The following is a 21582-nucleotide window of genomic DNA, read 5'->3' as shown; positions in this document are numbered from 1 at the left end:
AACGACTACCACAGGTTACTTGTGTGATTGTTACCCCGACAGTGTTCATTGGAATCCAGAAGTTTCGATCCGATAACGTGTATGACTTTGAGGTATCGTCTGAAAAATCTCAATCGTAGGATTTGTTCGGGGCGAATGAAAAGTAAAATATCATTCAGGATCAGATCATTAAATTTTAATATTTATGTAGCAATTCATATACTCTAGTACACCCTCTAGCTAGACTTCTTTTTCCTGATAGCCATAGCTTCTTGACCCAGCTCCTCCAAGGCATCCTCATAAGTTTCCTTCTTGTACTCGCCAAATTTTCTTGCATCAACAACTACCCTCTTGACCTTCTCTCCGTCTCTCCTCCTGATTTCTTCGCTCTTTGCAATCTCGTTGAAGAACCATCTCGCCTCAGTATTCCCAACCAACGTCCATGCAGAACCTTGTCTCCCTGCTCTCGCCGTTCTACCTACTCTATGTACATAATTTGTAATGCTTGTGGGAACATCATAATTTATGACATGTGCAAGATCAGGAAGATCGAGACCACGAGAGACGAGATCAGAAGCGACGAGGATTTGGAGTTTACCTCGAGAGAATGAGGCAATAGAGGCCCTGCGCTCGGAGGAACGGGTGGTGGAGGTGAGGGTTCCAATGATATTAGTGTAGGAATCGTTGATCAAGGAAAGTAAACGACCGAGACGGATGGCGGATTCGTTAGATTTGGTGAATATGAGTACACCATGAGGTTCGTGATTGATCGGTAGCGGATTAGTTTTGATTTTTGATTTCGACTTGGACGATGGTCTTGAATCCGGGTTTGAATCTGAATCTTTGTCTGAATCTGAGCTGTCATCCGAGGACGAACTGTCTTCTGAGCTGTTTTCGTCTGAACTGGAATCAGAATCCGAATCCGAATCCGAATCCGTGTCTGTGTCAGATTTAATCTCGCTCTCGTCTATCATGTGATTTCCTTTCAATATTTCAATCAAATACAATGGCTTCAGATTCTCATCATCTACCTTGACAGCAAATTCAGCAAGTCCAGATGGTAGAACATGCGCCTGTGAGCCCTTGCCATCATCGCCAGCTGATGAACCTTCTAGGACTGCCAGTTTTGGTCGATAGAGCTTCAAACTAGTCAACTGACCAATATCTCTAGTCATCGTAGCACTAAGGACAATTTTCCTCACTCTGTCCTTATTACTTGGAAGTGATTTCTGCCCTGCCGCTAAGGAATTCATTACAATATCCAACCACTGCTGGAAACTTTGATCCAGAAGCTTATCTGCTTCGTCTATAACAAGCCATTTGACGTGCTGTAGAGTAAACCCTGGGGTAGACTTCAGATGCTCCACCAATCTTCCCGGCGTGCAGATTAGAATATCAACCTTTGATACTGGCTCAATGACATGGTCAGGCAAAGGAGAAACGATTTCATCGTCGAAGAACGGTTCACCTTCATCTGTCCCAGCATCGGAACTCTCCCATCGAGAATTTTTTCGTTGTTCTTGCTCGTGGTATAGTATCGGATCATATCGATGTGTATTTTCCATAAGGTTTGCTTGTTCTACTTTGAAAGCTTCATTTCCTACTGCTGTGCCTATCTTTACACGTTTTCTACTACCAGCAGAGAATGCACTCGAACATACCTCACAGACTTCACGCGCTTGAGATACAAGTTCTCGAGTTGGCATGACGATCAATCCACGTAGACGAGTGACTGTATTGCGACTGATATCTTGGGTCATGGGCAAAACGTATGATAGAGTCTTTCCGGATCCGGTTGCCGCTGACACCAATACATCTCCAGGCTTTTGCTGAGAGCCAGGAAGTAGGAGAGGGAGTACTGCGGCTTGAACGGCGAATGCTTCGTTAAAGCTTTTGGACCGAAGAACGTTGGCAGCTTCAACCTCGACCCCTAAGTCGGAAAATTCGGCAGTAGTCGTGGGTGAGACTAGAATAGGCGACGCAAGCCATGAAGGGAGAGTAGATTCGAGCGATGGGGCCGGAAGTTCGGGAATCGGTTCTGGTTGTGGCAGTGGGACTAAACCGTGGATCTCCGCAGGTTCCTCTGGCTCTTGGGCGTTCTCAACAGCTACACCCTCCTCAGTAGCTTTGCGCGCACGTCTCTCAGCCTTCTTGATAGACTTCTCGCGCTTCTCTAGTACCCTTTTATGCCTTGTATCATCTATATCCTCATTACTTCCTGCAGTATCCCGAGACGGAATGGTTTCGACCTTCGACTTCGACTTCTTTGATTTTTTGTCCTTCCTTGCCACTTCTTGCGCTTCTTCTGGAGAGATAGTAACTTTATGTGACTCCTCAGAAACCGATGACATGAGTGCTGTCACAGACTTCTCTTTCTTCTCTTTTCTTGCCTTCTTGGAAATGGGCTCTGGCGTAGGCTGAAGGACATCTTCGTGCTTTCGTTTGGAGGCTGGAGATGGCGAATCGAGTGCAGTTATTGGGGCGTCTAGTTGCGTATTTGGTTTTGATTTAGATTTAGAAGGTGGTATATAACGCGCATAAGTTGAGGAGGCATCTGGTCGTGTAGCAGGTGGGGCGAGAGGAGGAGGAGAGGATGATTTGGGGGGAGATGGAGGGGCCTCAATAGATTTCTCTTGTGCCGTTACCTTCTTTTTAGAAGGGGGGACATATCTTGAATACATCTGTGAGTTTTTTAATTGATAATTCAACGATTGTCAATGTCAATTGACGATTTTCAAAACTTTCCCCAATTGAATAAGAAATAATTGAGAAAGGAAAATAAAAATTTACGGAGACCTCAGCGACCAAAGTGGCAGTTAATCGAAATTCCCGAAAGTCTAGACCCCAAAGCTGCCAAAGCTCTTGAAGCTTCTTACTGATGATATTGATTGTCTTTGTCATGATGAATTTGCACCAAAAACTACAAGTGATTCCTCCCTGAACTCAAATTAACTTTCTCCCCTTGATCGGTTCATCCTAGCAACCTAACAACAGTTGTTGTATTTGTTGTCAAGATGCCGTACAATATAGCTATGGTCAGCGACTTCTTCTTTCCACAACCAGGAGGTGTCGAAAGTCACATCTACCAACTCTCTACAAAGCTCATCGACCGAGGACACAAAGTCATAATTATTACACATGCATATGAGGATAGAACCGGTGTCAGATATCTTACAAACGGTCTCAAAGTCTACCATGTCCCATTCCTCGTTATGTTTCGTTCTTGTACCTTTCCCACGGTCTTCTCGTTCTTCCCAATCTTCCGCAATATCGTCCTACGAGAACAAATTGAGATCGTTCATGGCCATGCAAGCATGAGTAGCATGTGTCATGAAGCCATATTACATGCAAGGACGATGGGACTGCGGACTGTATTTACAGATCACTCATTATTTGGGTTCGCAGATGCCGGCAATATATTGATCAACAAGCTTCTCAAATTTACATTGAGTGATGTTGATCATGTAGTGTGTGTCAGCCATACATGGTAGGATTGCCCAATTTCATCTTTTGGAAGACCCTAATTCCCTAACACATTATAGTAAAGAAAACACGGTCCTACGCGCTTCCCTTGATCCTCTTATGGTCTCTGTCATTCCAAACGCAGTCGTCGCAGAGAACTTTCGACCTCTATCACACCCTTCATATCCATCCGATCCCCCAGGAAAACATCCTCCACCAGCCCCGTATCCACTTGGTCCGCACGATGTGATCACAATTGTCGTGGTTTCGAGACTTTTTTACAATAAAGGGACCGACCTATTGATTGCAGCAATTCCCCGAATTCTCGCCCACCATCCCAATGTACATTTTATAATTGCAGGATCTGGTCCAAAGGCCATAGACCTTGAACAGATGCTGGAAAAGAACGTGTTACAAGATAAAGTTGAGATGCTAGGGCCTGTCAGGCATGAAGAGGTCCGAGATGTTATGGTTAGGGGGCACATATATCTACATCCGAGTTTGACCGAAGCTTTTGGAACCGTGATCGTTGAAGCTGCTAGCTGTGGGTTATATGTTGTATGCACGCAGGTTGGAGGGATTCCAGAAGTGCTTCCATCACATATGACAGTTTTTGCCAAGCCAGACGAAGATGATCTAGTTGCTGCTACCGGCCGAGCAATTGCGTCTTTGAGAGCTAACAAAGTTCGTACCGAAAAGTTTCATGATCAAGTAAAGCTGATGTATTCATGGACAGATGTGGCAGAGAGAACAGAAAGGATTTATGATGGAATCTTTGGTGTTCTGAGCGAAGCGGAATTCTATGGATATGATGCAGCTGATGCAGCTAGCTGGAGCGCCACGAGAGGAAGAGCTGGCGTACAAAGCTTTGCTTTAATCGATCGTCTAAAGAGATACTATGGTTGTGGAATATGGGCAGGCAAACTCTTTTGCCTCTGTGTGATCATCGATTATCTGCTATTTTTGCTGCTCGAAGTTGTCGCCCCTAGAGATAAAATTGACATTTCGAGGAGTTGGCCGAAGAAGATACCACAAGATTCTTCAAGGAGAGATCGCGAAAGTAGGAGAGAATTCGGATAGCATCGCGTGATTGATTATGGGCCTGCGGGGTGCATTTCTTACAGATGACAAAAGGCCATCGCCTTCGATGTTTCTAGTCAAGGCCGGTTTGATGAGTAGAAAGAGAGTTGAATATTGACGCTTCCATCCATGCGTTGTGGAGGTTTGATCATGAAAAGTTAGGAATCTACTATTCTATCGTACCCTACAATGAGCCAAGGGTTTGGGTAGCTCTCGTCAGCTTGCCCATGAAATCCGAATCACGTCGACATTGGCAACTTTCACTCCTGCCCTGGGATGTTCTTGTTGGTAGCAGATTTTGTCCCATGGGTATCGTCGCTAGAGGTATTGGAGCATTGAGAGACCAATGATCAACATATACCTAGACACTAGCTCTATATGATCCAAGATCAAACTAGATTTCGGGGTTTCACGATACTATTCAAACACAGGAAAGACATTGTTCTTAATTACAGTGCTTACTACGATTTGAGCCTGTTTAATAATTTAAGCAAATTTCGGATGAATGATCAGCTGTGGTGGTTGATGATGCTTGGATTAAGTAAGGTCTGGTCTGGATGTGCGCAAATGGAAATGAAGTAAGGGTGCACCCCTCCAAAGACCAAATTTTCCTCGACCTATCAACATCTCGAGCTTTATTAATCTTGTTTGCGATGTGATTACTGGTATCGGCTCTATGTAACGAGCCACTTCAGTTGCCCAGAGGCCAGCCGCTATGACCTCTGATAGAGTCGCCCTTGGAGGGCAAGAGTAAGGCGTCAGTAGGTGATCGACTTTTGGCACTCGTTGTGCAAAATATTCCAGCATGAAAGAAGTTCAGATCAGCATTTCGAACTTCCACTATTGAGTACGTTTTGAAAGCATTCGAGATGCTAAATCTTGGATTTTCAGTTCCTGGATGTTCAGATACTGGCTTCTTCATAGGAGCGAGTATTATCGCGGGGTGTATGGATTGATTGCATAGAGCTATTAGACCCTGCTCAGGCAAAGATTTTGATGGCTTCTCAGCAACACACGCGGAGGATGCAATGAGCCAGCACTCTACGCACATTTATAATTTGCAGCTTCAAGGGCATGTAATGACCTCTTCATTTTTTTTGGGTCTCCAGGCGCGAACCACACTCTGCATCTGTAGGTTTACTCCCGCTGTGAGTGAGTTCCTCCCGCTAAACAAGATTGAATGCGAACCCAACGAAACCCCAGCCACCTACCCCAACTCAAGCTTCAAATAAGGTTTTATCTTTTCCAAATGCACCCCAGTCCAGGGCAGGATGACAATGTGTACTTGTCACCTGGGGTGGTTGGGCATTTTGTGAATAGCCAATAAGTCCCCAGTAAACATGTCACCTCAGACATCCCAGAAGTGCCGAGGTGCGTAACCAAAAAAATAAAAACTTTAAATCTCTTTGCCCCTCGAATCAGCATGGCACGTGCTCTACTCTACATAGCAGGAGGAAAAAGAGACCGGATTTATCCATTTTGATCTTTACTAGAATCTTCCAATTAATTGAACTATAATTCAACTACAAATAAAACAAGTGAATCTGAAAATACCGAGATGATGTTGACCTTCTAATTATCTTATATCCTATCACAGGACATACTTTGCTTCAACCGTAAAGGAAAGAATTTGGGTAATTGCGAGATTAAAAACGTGATCAAACCCTGCCGCTTTTTTATTCTACGTACAGTCGTGGGAGGACGTGCCCAAGATCTACTCGAGATCCATAATATAAGCAACCTTTTCTCTTCTGAATGGTCAAAACGCCATCTCGTGCCTTAATGACCCGTGTTGCGACTATGCCTATAAGAGTGGCTACGATTGTACCTCGCACCGTGCACAATGCCATTCAGGGTTTCCATCCCAATTGCAGGATCTGCGGATCGAATTCAATCTTCAATATCGTCGGAGATTCCTCCTGTTGCGTCAACTACCGGTCCTGCGCGCATTCCAATGACGCCAGTGGCATCCTATTGATAAGCCACATAATATCCCATCTCAGCTTGCTATGACCCTTTCGGTGCCACTAAGGTTGTGGGCTGGGTTAATGCTAAGCTGAGAATTCTATAATCAACAATTTTGATACCTTTTCAGTGGCTCGGATGTCACCACGCTGTTCTTTTGCGCTGATTTCAGCTCGAAAATTTAAGGCCGCTAGTATCTTAGATACATTCTTTTTAAATGACGGTCTGATGATTGGGTAGGAAAAATGCCTCCCTCCTATTGTGGGTAGCCTTGACCCTTGAGAGTCGGGACCACCGAGACAGAAATTCTGAAGATTACCACCTGCATTGTCCAAGTCCCGGGTTATCGGACGAGGAAGGCAAGCGTGGACAAAAGGAATCAAATCACGCGCGGTTGACAATAGCTGGTAGCGAAGTTGCGGCGAACCTGCCAAGAAGTAGAAGAAATCTCCGAAAGCATCCCAGAAAAGCTTGCTCCAGATCTCAAGACTCTGGGCGATATAACTGTAGACCATGACCATGAGTGATCTCCCCAGAATTTTCTACCATTCACAGCTCTCATTCACTCAACTTTCTCTTCTTCCCTCCATTTTTCATAAGGTTCTCAAGATGAAGTACAGTTTTGCAATAACAAGCCTCGCCCTCTGCTTCACCAAGACCCTCGCCTTCCCTTCCCGCATGTTTGATAATGCTCAATCCATAAGCGCAGAAGAGAGGCGTTCCCTTGAAAAAATTACTGCCCAAATCGAAGCTGGAATTGAAAAGCGTGTATCAAGTCCTCGCTCTGTTGGATTCTCTGCATCCGACCAATATGTATCCAACACAGGCAATCATGCATTTGTTGCTCCAGGTCCCAATGATTTACGTGGTCCCTGTCCTGGTAAGGAACCCCTCGAATCGATCGATTCGTCTGAAATGAATGATCCGAAAAATGACTTTCATAGGCCAATGCTAATGCTCGTCTATATAGGGTTAAATGCCATGGCCAATCACAACTACATTCCTCGCAATGGAGTAGCGACAATTTCACAATTCGTTCAAGGAACCTATGACGGTGAGTCATATATCGTCGTGATTCTGAATGTCTCGTACTGACGTAAGAAATAGTTTTTGGAATGGGTGCTGATCTTGGAGCATTCCTCTCTATATATGGTGCTATCTTCGACGGGGATTTGACAAGTTGGTCTATTGGGGGACCTCCATCTTCAGGCCTGCTGAGCTCAATTGGGCTTCTCGGTAAACCTCAAGGATTAATTGGATCACATAATAAATATGAGTCTGATGTATCACCTGCACGTCCGGATCTTTATGAATAGTAAGTTATACCATATCTTAGGATCGGAGGGATAAAGATATTAACAGTGACTAGTGGCAATAATTACAAAGTGATCTTGCCTCAATTTGAAGAGATGTACGCTTTGCCGCTGGGTCCGAATGGTTACGATTTATCAGTTCTGACTCCCTTCCGAGCAACTCGTTTCCAACAATCCATTGACAATAATCCATATTTCTTTAACGGACCCTTTTCAGGAATCGCTGTCCAGCCTGCAGCATACACTTTCATTTATAGATACATGGCCAACAAATCCTCTGAATATCCCGAGGGCTACTTGAATGGTGATGTCTTGAAGTCATTTTATTCTGTTACTGGAGAACCAGGTAGCTTTGTATGGACAGAAGGGCATGAGAAAATCCCTGACAATTGGTATAAACGTGCTCTTGGTGACGAATACGGTCTTGTACCTTTCGCACTAGATCTCAACATCGCAGCTCTTGAACACCCCGAGTTCCTTTCCGTTGGAGGAAACACCGGCACGGTTAACTCATTCACAGGCGTCGACCTTAAGAATTTGACCGGTGGTGTATTTGATGTTACCACGTTGGCCGAAGGAAATAACGCCATTTGCTTTGCATTCCAAGTTGCTCAGCAGGCTGCTCCTGATATCCTTAAGGGTCTATTGTCTAATACTGCCTCTGCTTTGAGTCAGCTGAATGCGGCGGTTTCTGCAGCATTGAGTGGGTTCAGTTGTCCTCAGTTGAAGAGTATTGATACTTCGCAATTTGCCCAGTTCCCTGGTGCGAAGGGGGCTTATTAACTATGATGGATGATTAATAATGTCATGTGACGATGGATTTATGTGGATTGATATTTGAGTAGGAATAGTTCAGCCGTTGGCCTTCTTTGTAAATAGTTTTTATATCTTGTATAAGCGAATCAAGAATTATCTTCGATGTTATGATAAATGTCTGATTTGCAGTTGATGTGTAAATCTGACCAATCATTAGTCTGAGATGGGCACCAATGTGGATAAACATGCTGACAGTGCATAGCAGCTTGACGACACCCTTCTTTAAAAACTCGTCCAGAGTCTCTGTAATTTTTCTCCTCGGCCACTATTTTTCGTCGAAATGCCATATTATTCTCTAGCGAAGAATTCCGTAAGCGAAACTTTGAAGTTTCCAATATGTGCAGATTGCGAGGACATCATCAATGTCGCAATACCAAAGTCAAAGGGCTTTCGCAATTTTCGACGGTTTGCTTCTTCCGAACCGTATAGCGCTATCGAGTACTTTGCTAGGCGAGGTTGCGCATTGTGCAAGCTCGTACTTGCAATATCCCAAAGTCCCAGCTATTCGGCAATGAATAATAACAGCTCAGGAGGCGGCGCGGTATCAAATGTACAGAGATTCCTGTGGTCAGAGAATCAATATGCGGATATTACCATTCTTCGGCCCGAACTAGGTAGGTTCAAAACAACTTTTTGTTATTTTTTGGGCGAGCTGCTGCATATGAGGGAAGTGCAAACGATATTGAGAGAAGCAGCATGCAAGAAGAACCAGTGCAAATTTTGTTGTTCGGAAAGAAGTCTAGATTATCATTGTCTTGAATATGACTAATATTCAGGCAGCTGGTATTCGTGGTTCAAATGTACCCATTCAAACTCATCAGATTGCTAAGTGGTCTGGTTCCACCGCAAGTATCACGCTGGCAAACAAATGGGTTCAAAATTGCATCAACAGCCATGAAAGATGTAAGCCTTCAACAAAATTAGCTTCAAGCTTGCCATCACGATTGCTTGAAATTAAATTTTCGAAAACGAGACATCGTTACTGCGTTCGTCTTTGCATTGCAAATATACCACCAAATTCCAAATATGCAACACTAAGTCATGTATGGGGGAATTTGCATTTCGTTAAACTGCTCAAAAGCAACTTCGCGTCTTTTCAGAAAGACATACCAATATCCAGCTTGACTAGAACCTTTCAGGATGCACTTAAGCTGGCTCTGAGAGTTGGATTCCACTACCTATGGATAGATTCCCTATGAATTAGTCAAGATGATGGTGATGATTGGTTGAAAGAGTCTGCTCTTATGGGCAATGTCTATGGCGGCTCTAGTCTCAACATAGCTGCCACTGGAGCACGAAATGGTAACGACGGGTTATTCTTCAAGAGGGATCTGAATTTGGTACGGACTGTGGATTTGATGACGCAAGTGGAAGACCAGAAGAACTGCTTTGGGGCCAATGACTCTAAGAGAGACAACTTAGGGCTTGCATGGGTCTGTGTGGATGGATCGATGTATAGGCGAGCATGTCATGAGTCACCATTATATCAACGAGCGTGGACCTTTCAAGAACGTTTTTTAAACCCTCGCACTCTACATTTTGGAAACCCTCAGATAATACTTAGATGCCATACACGCGTAAACTATGAAACGTTTCCAGAGACTAGGCCAACTGATTTCGAAGAGGGAGATACTGTGGAATCTCAATATTGCACTTTTCGCCGTGCTTGGTCAATCATAGTTGAAAACTATTCGAAAAGCCAGCTGACAATAAGCAGTGACAAGCTTGTGGCATTGTCAGGTGTTGCTAAACATTTCGCTAACAAATATAAGGTTGAATATCTTGCAGGAATATGGAAGGAGCATTTGCCCCACGCTCTAGTATGGTCAGTAGATGACAAAGATGGAACAGGGCCACCTCCACTTCGGGGACCAAGTTGGTCTTGGGCGAGTAGAAATGGGCCTATAAAACACGATAGGACATACTCTTTTGTCACAACACCTTATGACGACCGCTCGAGCCCTTGGGAGGCGGATGACTTTATAGTTCTGGATGTTCAGGTTCGGACAACTACACCTGATTTATACGGTCATTGCCTTGGTGGAACAATGCGTATCGAGTGTGTCAATCTACTAAATGGAACCGAAACTCCTGGCGGAGTATATCCACACAGATCCAGCAAAACCGTGCATATTGGGGAGGAATCGTTCAGCATCAATTATTATCTTGATGGCTGGAGAGGTCATCATACAATATATTTGCTGAAGACATTCTCGCGAAATAAGCTGGGAAATCCGAAACCTTTTTACGCAAGCAGCTCAAACGTTCAATGTAGACCTCTCCCTTTTTTCCCTCCAATTCCTGGAGCTCACGACTGTGAAGAGGGGCTTATAATAGCTCCTGTCGCTAGCAAGAAGGGGGTCTTCACACGCGTGGGGATTTATCAAGTTCCAGTGTATGGTGGAACTTTGCAAGACTTCGAGAACTTGAGAAATAAGGGCGAGCTTTCATTTGAGAACAAGCTATCGTTATATCAAGGAGTATCAGGGGTCAATAAAGCAGGACATCAAACGTATATTATCACTCTTGTCTAACAAGAGCGAAATGACTTCACTACACATCACAGGTTCCTTTTGCCAGATCCGTCTCAAACTTCCTGAACCTATGACAAAAAGGCGGCCATCTCTATCTTCAGATGGAAAGATAGTAGTCTATGAGCCAAGAGCCAATGTCCTGTAATCTATGTAGATGAGGTGAGAAAGTCCTCTCAGTTTTAGATCGCATAGTACTAGAAACATCGGCGCCAAGTTCCGGGGGCAGCTTCAAAACTTCAAGATCAGATAGAGTATTCCACTCCGAAACTATAATTCTCGAGATCATTGATGTTATTCCAATCCAAGTTCGAAACTCCAGGAGGAGATACACGAATACAATAAGGAACGTCATATTTTAACCTCAACACGAATGCTGACATCAATCACCCTTCCCTCCTCACCCACGACGCGAGAAAAAGACATAAGCGCCAAGTTCCAAGAACTCACTCGAAACACCACGACCAGACGATGTTTCAAAGCAAAAGAGTAAAAGATGTATCTTCGGTCACAATTCATCTCATCAACGCAATAATACCATCTTGGCAACTCCTAACACCAAACATCCGTGCATACCCCTTCATTTCCCATCTCAACCGAATTTGGAAATTTTGTTCTTTGTGATCCACTTGTGTACTCTTTATGCTTAAACAATATGAAGAACCGATTTTTCTGTAGCCTTTTGATTGGATCAGCAGGAGATATGTTCTTATTATGGAAATAGGTAACAGGAAGGGAGAGGAAAACAGTTGGGTTTGGCGATTTGCCATGCTTTTGTGGGGCGGACGTTTGCTGGGTTTGGGAGATTGTTTTTCTTGGTGGTGATTTTTTTGGGTTCAGGTTAATAATGAAATGGAGTATGTAGAGTCGATGATGAGATATATATCTTACGATCCCGCCCGCTACCAATCTTTGGACTGCCGGTGCTATTTGATTCCTGATACCCTGACTTCATTGCTCATTATCAGACGTTCTCCTAGATATTTATCTCCATCTGCACGATATCAATAGTCACTCAATCGTCTTCACCAAAGCAAAACAAAAAAAAGCAACACCATTACTCAAAATGCAACTCACAACCCCTCTCAAATTCCTATCTCTCCTCAGCCCAATCCTCGCCCTCGACTACATATCAACATATAATCTCGGCGCTGCCCGTTGGGACGCAACTCTGACCGACACACCCAATAACATTACTTGCACCATCACTTACGACGATATTTCTTCCCTCCTCATCGCAGATTCAGATGGATATCTCAGTAGTGCGGTTGCGATTGTGATGCCATGTAGTGATTTGAATGCCGTTGCCACCACTGTTGTTGGGAAAGAGAGCTCGAGTGTTAGCTATACGGTACCCGGAGAAGAGAAGAAAGATTTTGTGGTAGCAAGGAGGACTGTGTTGGAAGACGGAGAGGTGATTATGATGTCTTATGGAGCATGAAGAGGGGGTGATGGAAATCTGGTGGATGTGAGAAGGAGATAACGAAAGGAGGAGGTAGAAGGGAGAAAGGGAATAATGGAGTTGCGAAAAGAATAAACGAAGGATAGATCGGGAAACTATAGGAAGTGGTAATGGCAGGCGTAGAATGAAGGATAAGTCGGTTACCCTACTTTCGGGCCACCCCTGTTTTGGGCCACTTTTCAACCACTTTTTATACCAAAAATGGAATTTCTAACTTTCTTATTTATGAATAGAATTCATTGAAAATTTATATATATATAATTCAGATCGTTTTGAACTTATTCTGAAATTTTTAGATTTTTAGGATTTTTTTATATTGAGATCTAGAGCTTCAAAATATCGATTTTTTAATTTGTATAAGAATCACATACAAATTTGAAAATTTTATAAAATCTTTTATAACTTTCTAACAAAAATTGCTAAAAATAAACTATAAAATTTATTATAAATTTATAGTATATTTTCTTTAAGAGATTTAGAAAAAAATAAAAAGTTTTTTATAAATAAATATTTAAAAGGGTATTCTCAAAATAACAAGGATTATTTATATTATTTTAAATTCACTATATATTATATCTCTATATCTATTAATTTTTTTGAATTTTTTTTTTTGAATTTCTATATAGATTTGAATTCAAAACTTTCAAAAAGATATACAGTTTTCTTTAATAATTATTTTTAAAAAGTTATTAAAGATTTTATAAAATTTCTAAATTTGTATGTAATTATTATATAAATTAAAAAATCAGTATTTTAGGGTTTTTGTCACGGGGTGACACTAAGCCCTTTCTGTCCTGTCCTGTCCTGCTATATATGTGAGAGTAAGGTAGAACTTCCAGTTCTATCTCCTAGTCTTTTGGGTGTTTAGCTCAGCGGTAAAGCTTCTGAATACTCCCAGAAGTGATCCCGTGACAGTTTTGGATCTTAATATAGAAAAATCCTAAAAATCTTAAAATTTTAAAATAAGCTTAAATCGATCTAAATTATATATACATAAATTTTTATCAAATTATATTATATATTAATAGAGATATTAATAGGCCTAAAAAAATGATTTTTGGTGTAAAAGGGTGGCCCAAAACCCTGGTGGCTCGAAAGTAGGGTAACCGACTTATGTATGAAATCACGATCGAGAAGTACTTAATATGGCTCTGTAAAACAACAGCGACAAGCGACAGTAGACGGCGAATGAGCAAACAGTCAGATAACCAAATTTGATAAGCTATGGATATTCGACTTTTATACGAATAACCTCACACACATACACTTTTGTGCATTTCCGTGTAGTTGGTAGTCAGAGCTCATTTTTTTCATGCACAATATTCATCTCAATATATCTAATACCCCTGTTCCGTTCAACAACCACATGATAATCACAAGGATATCTCGTCCATTCCCTCCCTGCCTCTTTTTCAATATTTTCCAATATGATTTTCGCCGAAAACAACATCTTTTGCCCAATAAAGAATCGTATGCGATACGAAATTGTTTCAAGTTTCGAGGGTCTGGCGCATATGGTGAACTGTGCAATCCTCGCTGTACCATACAGGCGGTTAGCTCATCCAGCGGGATCCACCTGTGTGAGTCCTATTCTGGAAAAGATGTTCATTTCCGCTTGGAAGACTTGGCGTTGTGTAGCTTACGAGTTTGGAGACATGGCTGTGATTGGTTGTTTTCACAATTGGTAGAATTTTTGAATGTTTGTTGTTTGATCTAAAGTGACGTATAAAATCGTCGCAACCCATGTGACAGAAATCCAAGTAGAGTATTCTTCAGTATTGTTTTCTTAATTAAGGAATGTGTGTCAAACTCGATACCAGACAGTGATGTCCCCAGATAATCTGTTTCTAACCAGATCATGAAAATCTCGAACCAGCCTACATATCCAGTCATAGACATTACCCACACCTCCTCAAGATAGACATCTACTTCACTAGCACGCTCTTACATACTTCAGTGCCGGCAACTCTCTACTTTGCCATCCCTCTCCTCTCCTAATCCTTCCATCGCCCCTTCCCGATCCATCACCACAAATCCACACACCACTTATACCACCTTCTTGCCATCCAAAACAACTCAACAGCTGATGTTTGCGCAGACTTCCCTTGTCAGCCGATAATAGTGTGTATCCTGGTACAATATCTCGGCGCCCAGAAGCCTCCTCAAGTTTTTCGCGAGTATATGAAGCTATCAGGTGATGAGGTAGTGAAGGTGGCGCATCTTTGTGACCTGGAGTGAGCCTCATGAGCTCTGCGTACCAACGCGTACTATGTTCTTCTAGTTCCGCATGACTTGGCAACCCTATATACAACGTCTCTAAATTCCCGAAATATCTTAACTCAAAGATTGGACAGCTGAACGAATCACTTGCTCTAAGGGTCAGGTATGTTTGCGTGATCATTATATGCCGTATGAGATGAGTTGGAAGATCTGGGTCCAATGCAGTCGTATCAAGTGCGTCATTTTCATAGTGGTGCTCGCAGTGAGGATGGTAGTGTAGGATGTCAACAGCGTGATGGAAATATATAGCGCCCCGTCTGTTTAGCATGGAGGGGTTGAGGACCGAGTAGCTCTTCAGAGCAACTTCACGAGAAGCTTGACATGTCTGGGTAAGTGGCGGTGGCTGAGATTGATATCTGTATGTATGGGATTCTGGAGCGAAGTCGACTCTGATAATCCGGGGTATAATGCTGTCTGGTTGAAGAGAAAAATAAAAGATTTTGAGTTGAAGTTCGACTGGGAGTCTTCCGAATTGTGGGAATGATGACATTTTGGCGTGTTTCACTTGAGTCAGAACAAGAGTGTGGTACAAAATTGGGGGCTTTGCTGGGTATATATGTTCGTCCGAAAGGGTCGAAGTTGGCTGTCTACTGTGATTATCTTCGAATTTGTGAGCGTTTGGCAAGTATCACGTTGGATTAACAACAGATTCACGCCAAAAATATGCAACTCTTGGTTTTGCGAGGATTTTTAGCCACGGACGAATGTATCGAGCTTCCAAAGGACGAATCTCTTATAGATGGAGCAACGGCGAATTCGAGGAAATGGTCTGGTCTATTGCTAGTTCGCACGCTGGCAAAAGTGAGACAGAAACTGATTGACAGCACCGCATTCGTGTGAGGTCTAAATTTTGCAGTTTAGTAAAAGCTTTGTATCGTCAACAAATACGAATAACTGCTTGCGTGCATGAAGCAAGAGAATAAAAAGTCAAGATCGGATTATACGGCCAAAAGCCCGTCCCGAGAATGAACAGAAAATACTTCAATTTGGCACAAATATTTTATTGTCCAACAATTCCTAGATCTTCAGGCTTCGGGATCAGTCGCGAGACATGTTGAATATTGATGATATCGAGAACCGAAGGATTTGAGATTGGGTATCTGAAGGAAAGATAAGATGATATTCATGGTTTATTACCTTCCTCCTACTCACACTCAATGGAATGTGACTGATGTTGAACAAGAAAGACCACACGATAACGCGCTGGCTGATGATCCCTCCCGACGATCCCTCTAGCTTCACTCGGTTTTTAACAGGCACGTAACTTTACATGGCCGCGATTTTTTTCCTTGATGGTGTACGACCTCATATACGGGCTCAGGCTGCGTATATCACCTGAAGCTTCAGCCGCAGGTAGTGTAGCACAGAGGCTACGTGTATGTATCCAAAACCAAAGAGCGGGGCAAGATAGGATTTTGACCTCAAGCATGCATTCAGAGGCTCTCAGCAAGATAAATTTGTTGTAGAGAAAGAAATGGCAACTCACCATAAAGCTGATATTTTCGTGAGAATTGATAGATATTGTTATTATTGTTGTTGTTCTTGTTGGAAACAAAGAAGATGGAAAAGCAAGAAGAATTGAAGTATCAAATAGCTAAAACCTAAAAGGAGACCAACTAAAACCCTCCTACGGTACAGCATAGACCAACAATAATGGCTTAAGACAAACATTAGTGGAATAACAGTGGGGAATCACTAGAATATCAACCATTGGCGCCAGTAACCAGAGATAGAATAGCGATGGCAATGTTATAGAATAGCTCCTGCCACGGCTGTGCAGTACAAAAGTACGGTTCGATGGCCATGGCTGGCGCGAATGGCCACAACATGTCATCTGATTGTTGTTATCGAATCCTAACCATCTGTGATCCTTTACGTGAAGAACACATGGTGTAAATGCAAATGACATTGTGTGTTCGATAGTGTTTGACTGCAGCAGTAACACCGGTACGCAGACTCGATTGGTTTTCGCCAAGAAGCTAAATCGACGGTTGAAGGGGCGTAACGATGAAAAGACGGAGTTTGATCTGATATACCGATACAGCAGTCTTTACTCACAACCTTTCTCGAGGACCTTCATGATGAAGATAGGTAACGCGACAACTTCTCGATGGGCGCTTAAAGATAGGCTACATCGACCTTTATACCTATTGTTGTGCTTGGCCCTAACTGCTGATTGCGGATCGCAGAGCTTGGCTATCCACATTTGAAATAAACGACAAGCGCTTTTACAGGCCGCCGTCTGTTTCAATTGCCATCACTGGCCCTTGGACTTTGTAATCGGCATGGAGGTCAATTCAATTTTACGTGAAGACCCACCTACTTTTAGTATTGGCTCGTATTCAGATCTACACAATAGATGTGTACAAAGGGTTGAAATAACTGAAGGAACTCCATTCATATATTCTATCACATACTTTTTTCTCTCTGATATTTTTTGACTGGAAAAGTTCACTGATAACACCTCTCGATTCAATATGGGCTCCAACATTTGGTCAGAAAAGCCAAGCGAAAGCTTACCACAATACTCACGGTTGCCACAACAAGAGCAAGCTGATACCCCCTCTCATTCAGCATCTAGGGAAACACCAACTCCATCAGATATTTTCTCATACATTCGATTCATTCTCTACTCAATAATGGGCATCGCTTTTATCACATCTTTTCTTTGGGCCGGTCCCACCGCTCTTCGTGAATATCTTAATGCCCCATCCTCCTCTTCCTCTGCTCTACCAACAATCACAAATTCCTCTGCTCCAACAATTAACCTCATAATCGCTTCCTTCACATCGAAAAGTGATTCATCAGAATGGACAAAGAGCTTGAAGAAAGATAACTTAGCAATCATCCGATACGATTCTCCAGCGTCCACATACAAAGGTTCTGAAGCCCTCATCTATTTAAACTACCTCTACCAATCTTACGATAATCTACCTTCTGTCTCCATCTTTCTCAACAAATGGGAAGCAACAGAGCTTAGCTGCCCAGCATCTGAAACGGATCTAATCAATCGTCTCGACCTCGCCACTGTTCAGTCTCAGGGCTTCCTTCCCTTCTGCTTCCAGGATGCATCAAGCATGGAAACCAATGATTCCATCATCTCATTATTTCATAAGAGCTTTCCAGAAAAAGAAGTTCCGAACAAGTTTTCAGCTCCGTGTAATGAATTTGCGGTTTCGAGGGACGCAATCCGTTCAGTACCGAGGGAACAGTACTTGCATCTTGTCAATTTGCTAAGACCAACATGTGCGGAATCTGACGCGGGGAAAGAGTGGGACGTTATGTGGCCCTATCTCTTCCTACAAGACGATACAGATGAAGTTACTCCTTCAGAAGCCTTATGTCGAGGCTGGGGAATCTGCTTAGGTGCGGAGGATTAGGCAAACTTCAGTGAACTGTGCCATAACATGGAAATGAAGTAAAGCAAAAATTGCAATTATTCGTTTGTTCATTTTAAGGCCTTTTTCCGGCTTTAAACAATCTATCATTTGATCAATTAATTAAGAACCTCATAAGTATACATGAATTTTTCAGCTGTTAATATTCCCCCCATCATAATTGTACGAGAAGATCGTGTTCATCCCTTAAGACTCTTCCTCTTTCGAACTTTGAGAAGTATTCCAGATCAATTTTCACCGAACTGACTGAAAGCTGCTTACATTGAATGCACAAGAGGAATTCATCTGTAATATTGTTGATAAATTCTTGACATAGGCGGCAGCACTCGCGTCCAAATCCAGTTACAAGCTCAGAGCGTTAGATCTGCATCGATAGTTACAGCTAGGCTGTACTACGAGCTGTGTGGCTCGGAGCATTCTCTTTAATGCCGCTGCTCCGCAACATCGCAGTCTCCCTAAAGATTTCCAGGGTGGCATTTTGGTACTAGCAGTGCTTATACCACTATCTTCGAGCTAAGACGTCACTGTCTCCAGATGCTTATCTCTCTTTTGGTTCAGCTCCCTCTTCGTATCCAAAGTCCACGATCCTAACTATTCCTCCATACTCTGAATCTTCTCGCGAATTGCTCTTTTGTCCAATGATGAATTCCTCGCTTTCGTTCTCGCCCGTGACTGTACTACCTCCCGGAATTCTTAATCGCGACTTGTTATCCTTCGTTGCCGGAGTTGATTTATCATGACTTTTAAGAGGATATGAATGGCCTTTTCCGTGATGCGCATCTCCACTACCGTACATGCGCCCCGAACTTCCCAATACTTTGGGACAATATTTTCGCATAAAAGGTCTTAGGGTCGGGGCACATCCACCGACGATACTAAGGTTAAGCTCGATAACACACCAGAGCAGGGCATCGACTGTGTCAACTATAAAACGTATCAGCAGGTGCAAATCAAGACTTCAAAGCTGAAGAGGAACATACGGGTGAGATCAGTGCCCTTGAGCAATACGTATAAAGACTTTAGGCGGATGATACTAACGACACAAACGCTGGTGAAGAAGTCAGCATAGAACCATCTTTATGTGGAAGTTCGGAGACGTACAAGCTTCCCATTATCAATATACCCCCGACTCCAATTTTCTGCCTGATAGGGATCTGTAAGTTCCACATCATTGGAAGAGGTGCAATGACAGTTGCAAAGTCCGTTACAATGCCCAAACCTGCCTGTGCGAAATAAAACACAGGCCTATTCATGCATTTTGCTGTTCCTGCATATTGAATATCCCAGGACGCAGATATAGGACGGCAGCTAAATAAGTTCGCCAGAACACTTGCAGACGAATAGCAAAATGTGAATGCAACCAGACACCAGATAACACAATGAAACTTCCGAGACGGAAATATGCGTCGGTAGAAGAGAAGAACGGACGTCTTTGCCATACCAGTTGCAGCACAGAAAAGCATAGCAGCAATGACGTTAATCTAGAAGTTCATACCGGTCAGCTCCCGAGTAGAGCAACATTTATGGAGTGCTTACCATACCTTTAAAAAATTGGGATACAAATCGTCAAGTGGCACATCATACAGATGTTTTCCGAGTCCATAGTCGAGTACTGGGTCCATTAGTAAGACATAGATGGGCATTTGGGAAGAGATCTCACAATTCAGAATACATCCCGTTAAGGCAATTGAGGTCAACTTCATGGAGGAGCACATCGTCAGTTTCAACTTCTATCTCTGGGGGATGCATTGGAAGTACCAGAGCAAATATCATAACATCTACTCATAAACACTAGGTTAGAACTATTCTTGTACGACAATGCGGTCATGAGAACTTACAATCATCAGCGGCAAAGATTCGGACGATTCTAGATCTAGTGAAAGTCCGAACGGAGACCGCTATTATAGCCAGAGGAACGAAGACGCATATAACCGCCACGAGCCCGGCTGCATGATATGGGGCCTGCGAATTTGGGGTAATTCCTGGAGGCGGGGGGAATGGAGTAGACGATACCATCGTATGAAGACATAATGGAAAAGCTGAGTTTGTGAATTGGAATGAAAGACTGGTTCTCCGTATGCTTGCTCTTATTCATATTCATATCAAGCAGATTTCGCGATGAGTACCAAGATTCTTTTTGCGCCATGATCTTCGTACAGTAGTCTCACTCCATCAATACTTGCGAGGTGTCATAGTAGCCGTTTACTCAGTTCAAGCTGGATGTGCGGATTAAGAAACGATAATACCTTCCAACATGCATGTGCAAATTTATTGGGGATCGTGTTCCCCAGTAAACAAGCATAGGATCTACGTGATTTACTTGATGCAAGGATGATCTTATTTCTTCATGTAAAACATCCCCTGGAGCGACAAGGGATTAACATACGTTTGGATTCTGGAATCTCATACCAAAGATTGAGAAGCCAAGATGCAACTCCATCTCCCTTGCTAGACTGTTGCCATAGACTTTGCGAGAACCACTGCTATATCGAACTTAACTTCTAGGGACAGAAGAGTATCAAGAGATCGGCTCAAAGTAATTTGAAACGACGAAGGTTGCCGGGGCTCCTCAATTTGCGTTCAAGATATGGCCACTGCCGTATCTATACATCTAGAAGGAACACAGTTGAATGGCTCCAATCATCTTTTTACACAAGTGCTTCATATCTTTGCTAGATTTTTCGACTCACACTCTGGTATTCTGGATACGTATCATCCCTAACCCAGCGTCAAGATTCTGTCCTGGGTCCTAATAGCTCGTGAAATATCTAGAATCACATGTCCTGTGGGACTTTCAAAAAAAAAGCCTTATAAAACCACGTTGAAAATTTCTTCAAACTTAAAAAGCAAGCATGAACCTCCGTCATTCTTTTCTTCTCTTTATTCTCAAATTTGATGTAGGAGAATAGGGCGGTCATTTCGGATGTTCCAAGACCAAGACCCCTGGTGCATCACTAGTCTCCAACGCTGATGACGGCTTAAAGTTCTAGGATATACTGGTAAATCGTGGCATGGAACGTAGCATTTTATGTTGGATTTTACGAACGTATTTGAATGGGAAAGTACCGCCAAGGGATATTAACTATTATATTGACGTTGAATCCCACTACGACTACACGTGGTAATGCCTCCGCAGGAACTCCTGAAAACGCCCGGAGTAACAAGGGCATTGGTATGCTGAACTACTAACCATCTTTGCTTTGTGTTGGAGGGGTACCCGGTAGCAGTTTCCATTGATGTACTGGATGAATATTCATTGCTAATCTAATATCTAGAATATCTTCTATACTTCTTTT

General features: G+C 42.9%; 9 protein-coding genes across 9 annotated transcripts; 6 read left to right on the top strand and 3 right to left on the bottom strand.

Moving 5' to 3' along the window:
• Positions 1-215: 215 nt before the first annotated feature.
• Positions 216-2660, bottom strand: EAF02_001112 (uncharacterized protein; the record flags this gene model as incomplete). The annotated part of the gene is made up of 1 exon (XM_038897160.1): positions 216-2660. One exon carries the CDS (start codon positions 2658-2660, stop codon positions 216-218), a length of 2445 nt encoding a protein of 814 aa, XP_038764019.1.
• Positions 2661-2993: 333 nt separating this feature from the next.
• EAF02_001111 (uncharacterized protein) lies at positions 2994-4521 on the top strand (the record flags this gene model as incomplete). The annotated part of the gene is made up of 2 exons (XM_038897159.1): positions 2994-3466; positions 3522-4521. 2 exons carry the CDS (start codon positions 2994-2996, stop codon positions 4519-4521), a joined length of 1473 nt encoding a protein of 490 aa, XP_038764018.1.
• A 2574-nt stretch (positions 4522-7095) lies between these two features.
• EAF02_001110 (uncharacterized protein) lies at positions 7096-8582 on the top strand (the record flags this gene model as incomplete). Its single annotated transcript, XM_038897158.1, has 4 exons — positions 7096-7366; positions 7457-7540; positions 7594-7801; positions 7856-8582. The coding sequence occupies 4 exons, from the start codon at positions 7096-7098 to the stop codon at positions 8580-8582; spliced, it is 1290 nt and encodes a 429-aa protein (XP_038764017.1).
• A 204-nt stretch (positions 8583-8786) lies between these two features.
• Positions 8787-9814, top strand: EAF02_001109 (uncharacterized protein; the record flags this gene model as incomplete). Its single annotated transcript, XM_038897157.1, has 2 exons — positions 8787-9229; positions 9396-9814. Exons 1-2 carry the CDS (start codon positions 8896-8898, stop codon positions 9812-9814), a joined length of 753 nt encoding a protein of 250 aa, XP_038764016.1. The 5' UTR covers positions 8787-8895.
• Positions 9815-9859: 45 nt separating this feature from the next.
• Positions 9860-11149, top strand: EAF02_001108 (uncharacterized protein; the record flags this gene model as incomplete). The annotated part of the gene is made up of 1 exon (XM_038897156.1): positions 9860-11149. One exon carries the CDS (start codon positions 9860-9862, stop codon positions 11147-11149), a length of 1290 nt encoding a protein of 429 aa, XP_038764015.1.
• A 1063-nt stretch (positions 11150-12212) lies between these two features.
• On the top strand, positions 12213-12587 carry EAF02_001107 (uncharacterized protein; the record flags this gene model as incomplete). The annotated part of the gene is made up of 1 exon (XM_038897155.1): positions 12213-12587. The coding sequence occupies one exon, from the start codon at positions 12213-12215 to the stop codon at positions 12585-12587; it is 375 nt and encodes a 124-aa protein (XP_038764014.1).
• Positions 12588-14541: 1954 nt separating this feature from the next.
• EAF02_001106 (uncharacterized protein) lies at positions 14542-15378 on the bottom strand (the record flags this gene model as incomplete). The annotated part of the gene is made up of 1 exon (XM_038897154.1): positions 14542-15378. The coding sequence occupies one exon, from the start codon at positions 15376-15378 to the stop codon at positions 14542-14544; it is 837 nt and encodes a 278-aa protein (XP_038764013.1).
• A 1987-nt stretch (positions 15379-17365) lies between these two features.
• Positions 17366-18268, top strand: EAF02_001105 (uncharacterized protein; the record flags this gene model as incomplete). The annotated part of the gene is made up of 1 exon (XM_038897153.1): positions 17366-18268. The coding sequence occupies one exon, from the start codon at positions 17366-17368 to the stop codon at positions 18266-18268; it is 903 nt and encodes a 300-aa protein (XP_038764012.1).
• A 556-nt stretch (positions 18269-18824) lies between these two features.
• On the bottom strand, positions 18825-20302 carry EAF02_001104 (uncharacterized protein; the record flags this gene model as incomplete). The annotated part of the gene is made up of 7 exons (XM_038897152.1): positions 18825-19210; positions 19267-19334; positions 19388-19767; positions 19828-19898; positions 19947-19983; positions 20045-20064; positions 20125-20302. 7 exons carry the CDS (start codon positions 20300-20302, stop codon positions 18825-18827), a joined length of 1140 nt encoding a protein of 379 aa, XP_038764011.1.
• Between the last annotated feature and the right edge of the window lie 1280 nt (positions 20303-21582).

Source organism: Botrytis sinoallii (assembly GCF_014898435.1).
Source record: "Botrytis sinoallii strain Bc 23 chromosome Unknown BSIN_001, whole genome shotgun sequence".
Taxonomy (NCBI): domain Eukaryota; kingdom Fungi; phylum Ascomycota; class Leotiomycetes; order Helotiales; family Sclerotiniaceae; genus Botrytis; species Botrytis sinoallii.
The sequence above is the reverse complement of the archived record's forward strand: the minus strand, read 5'-3'. Positions and strand labels throughout refer to the sequence as shown.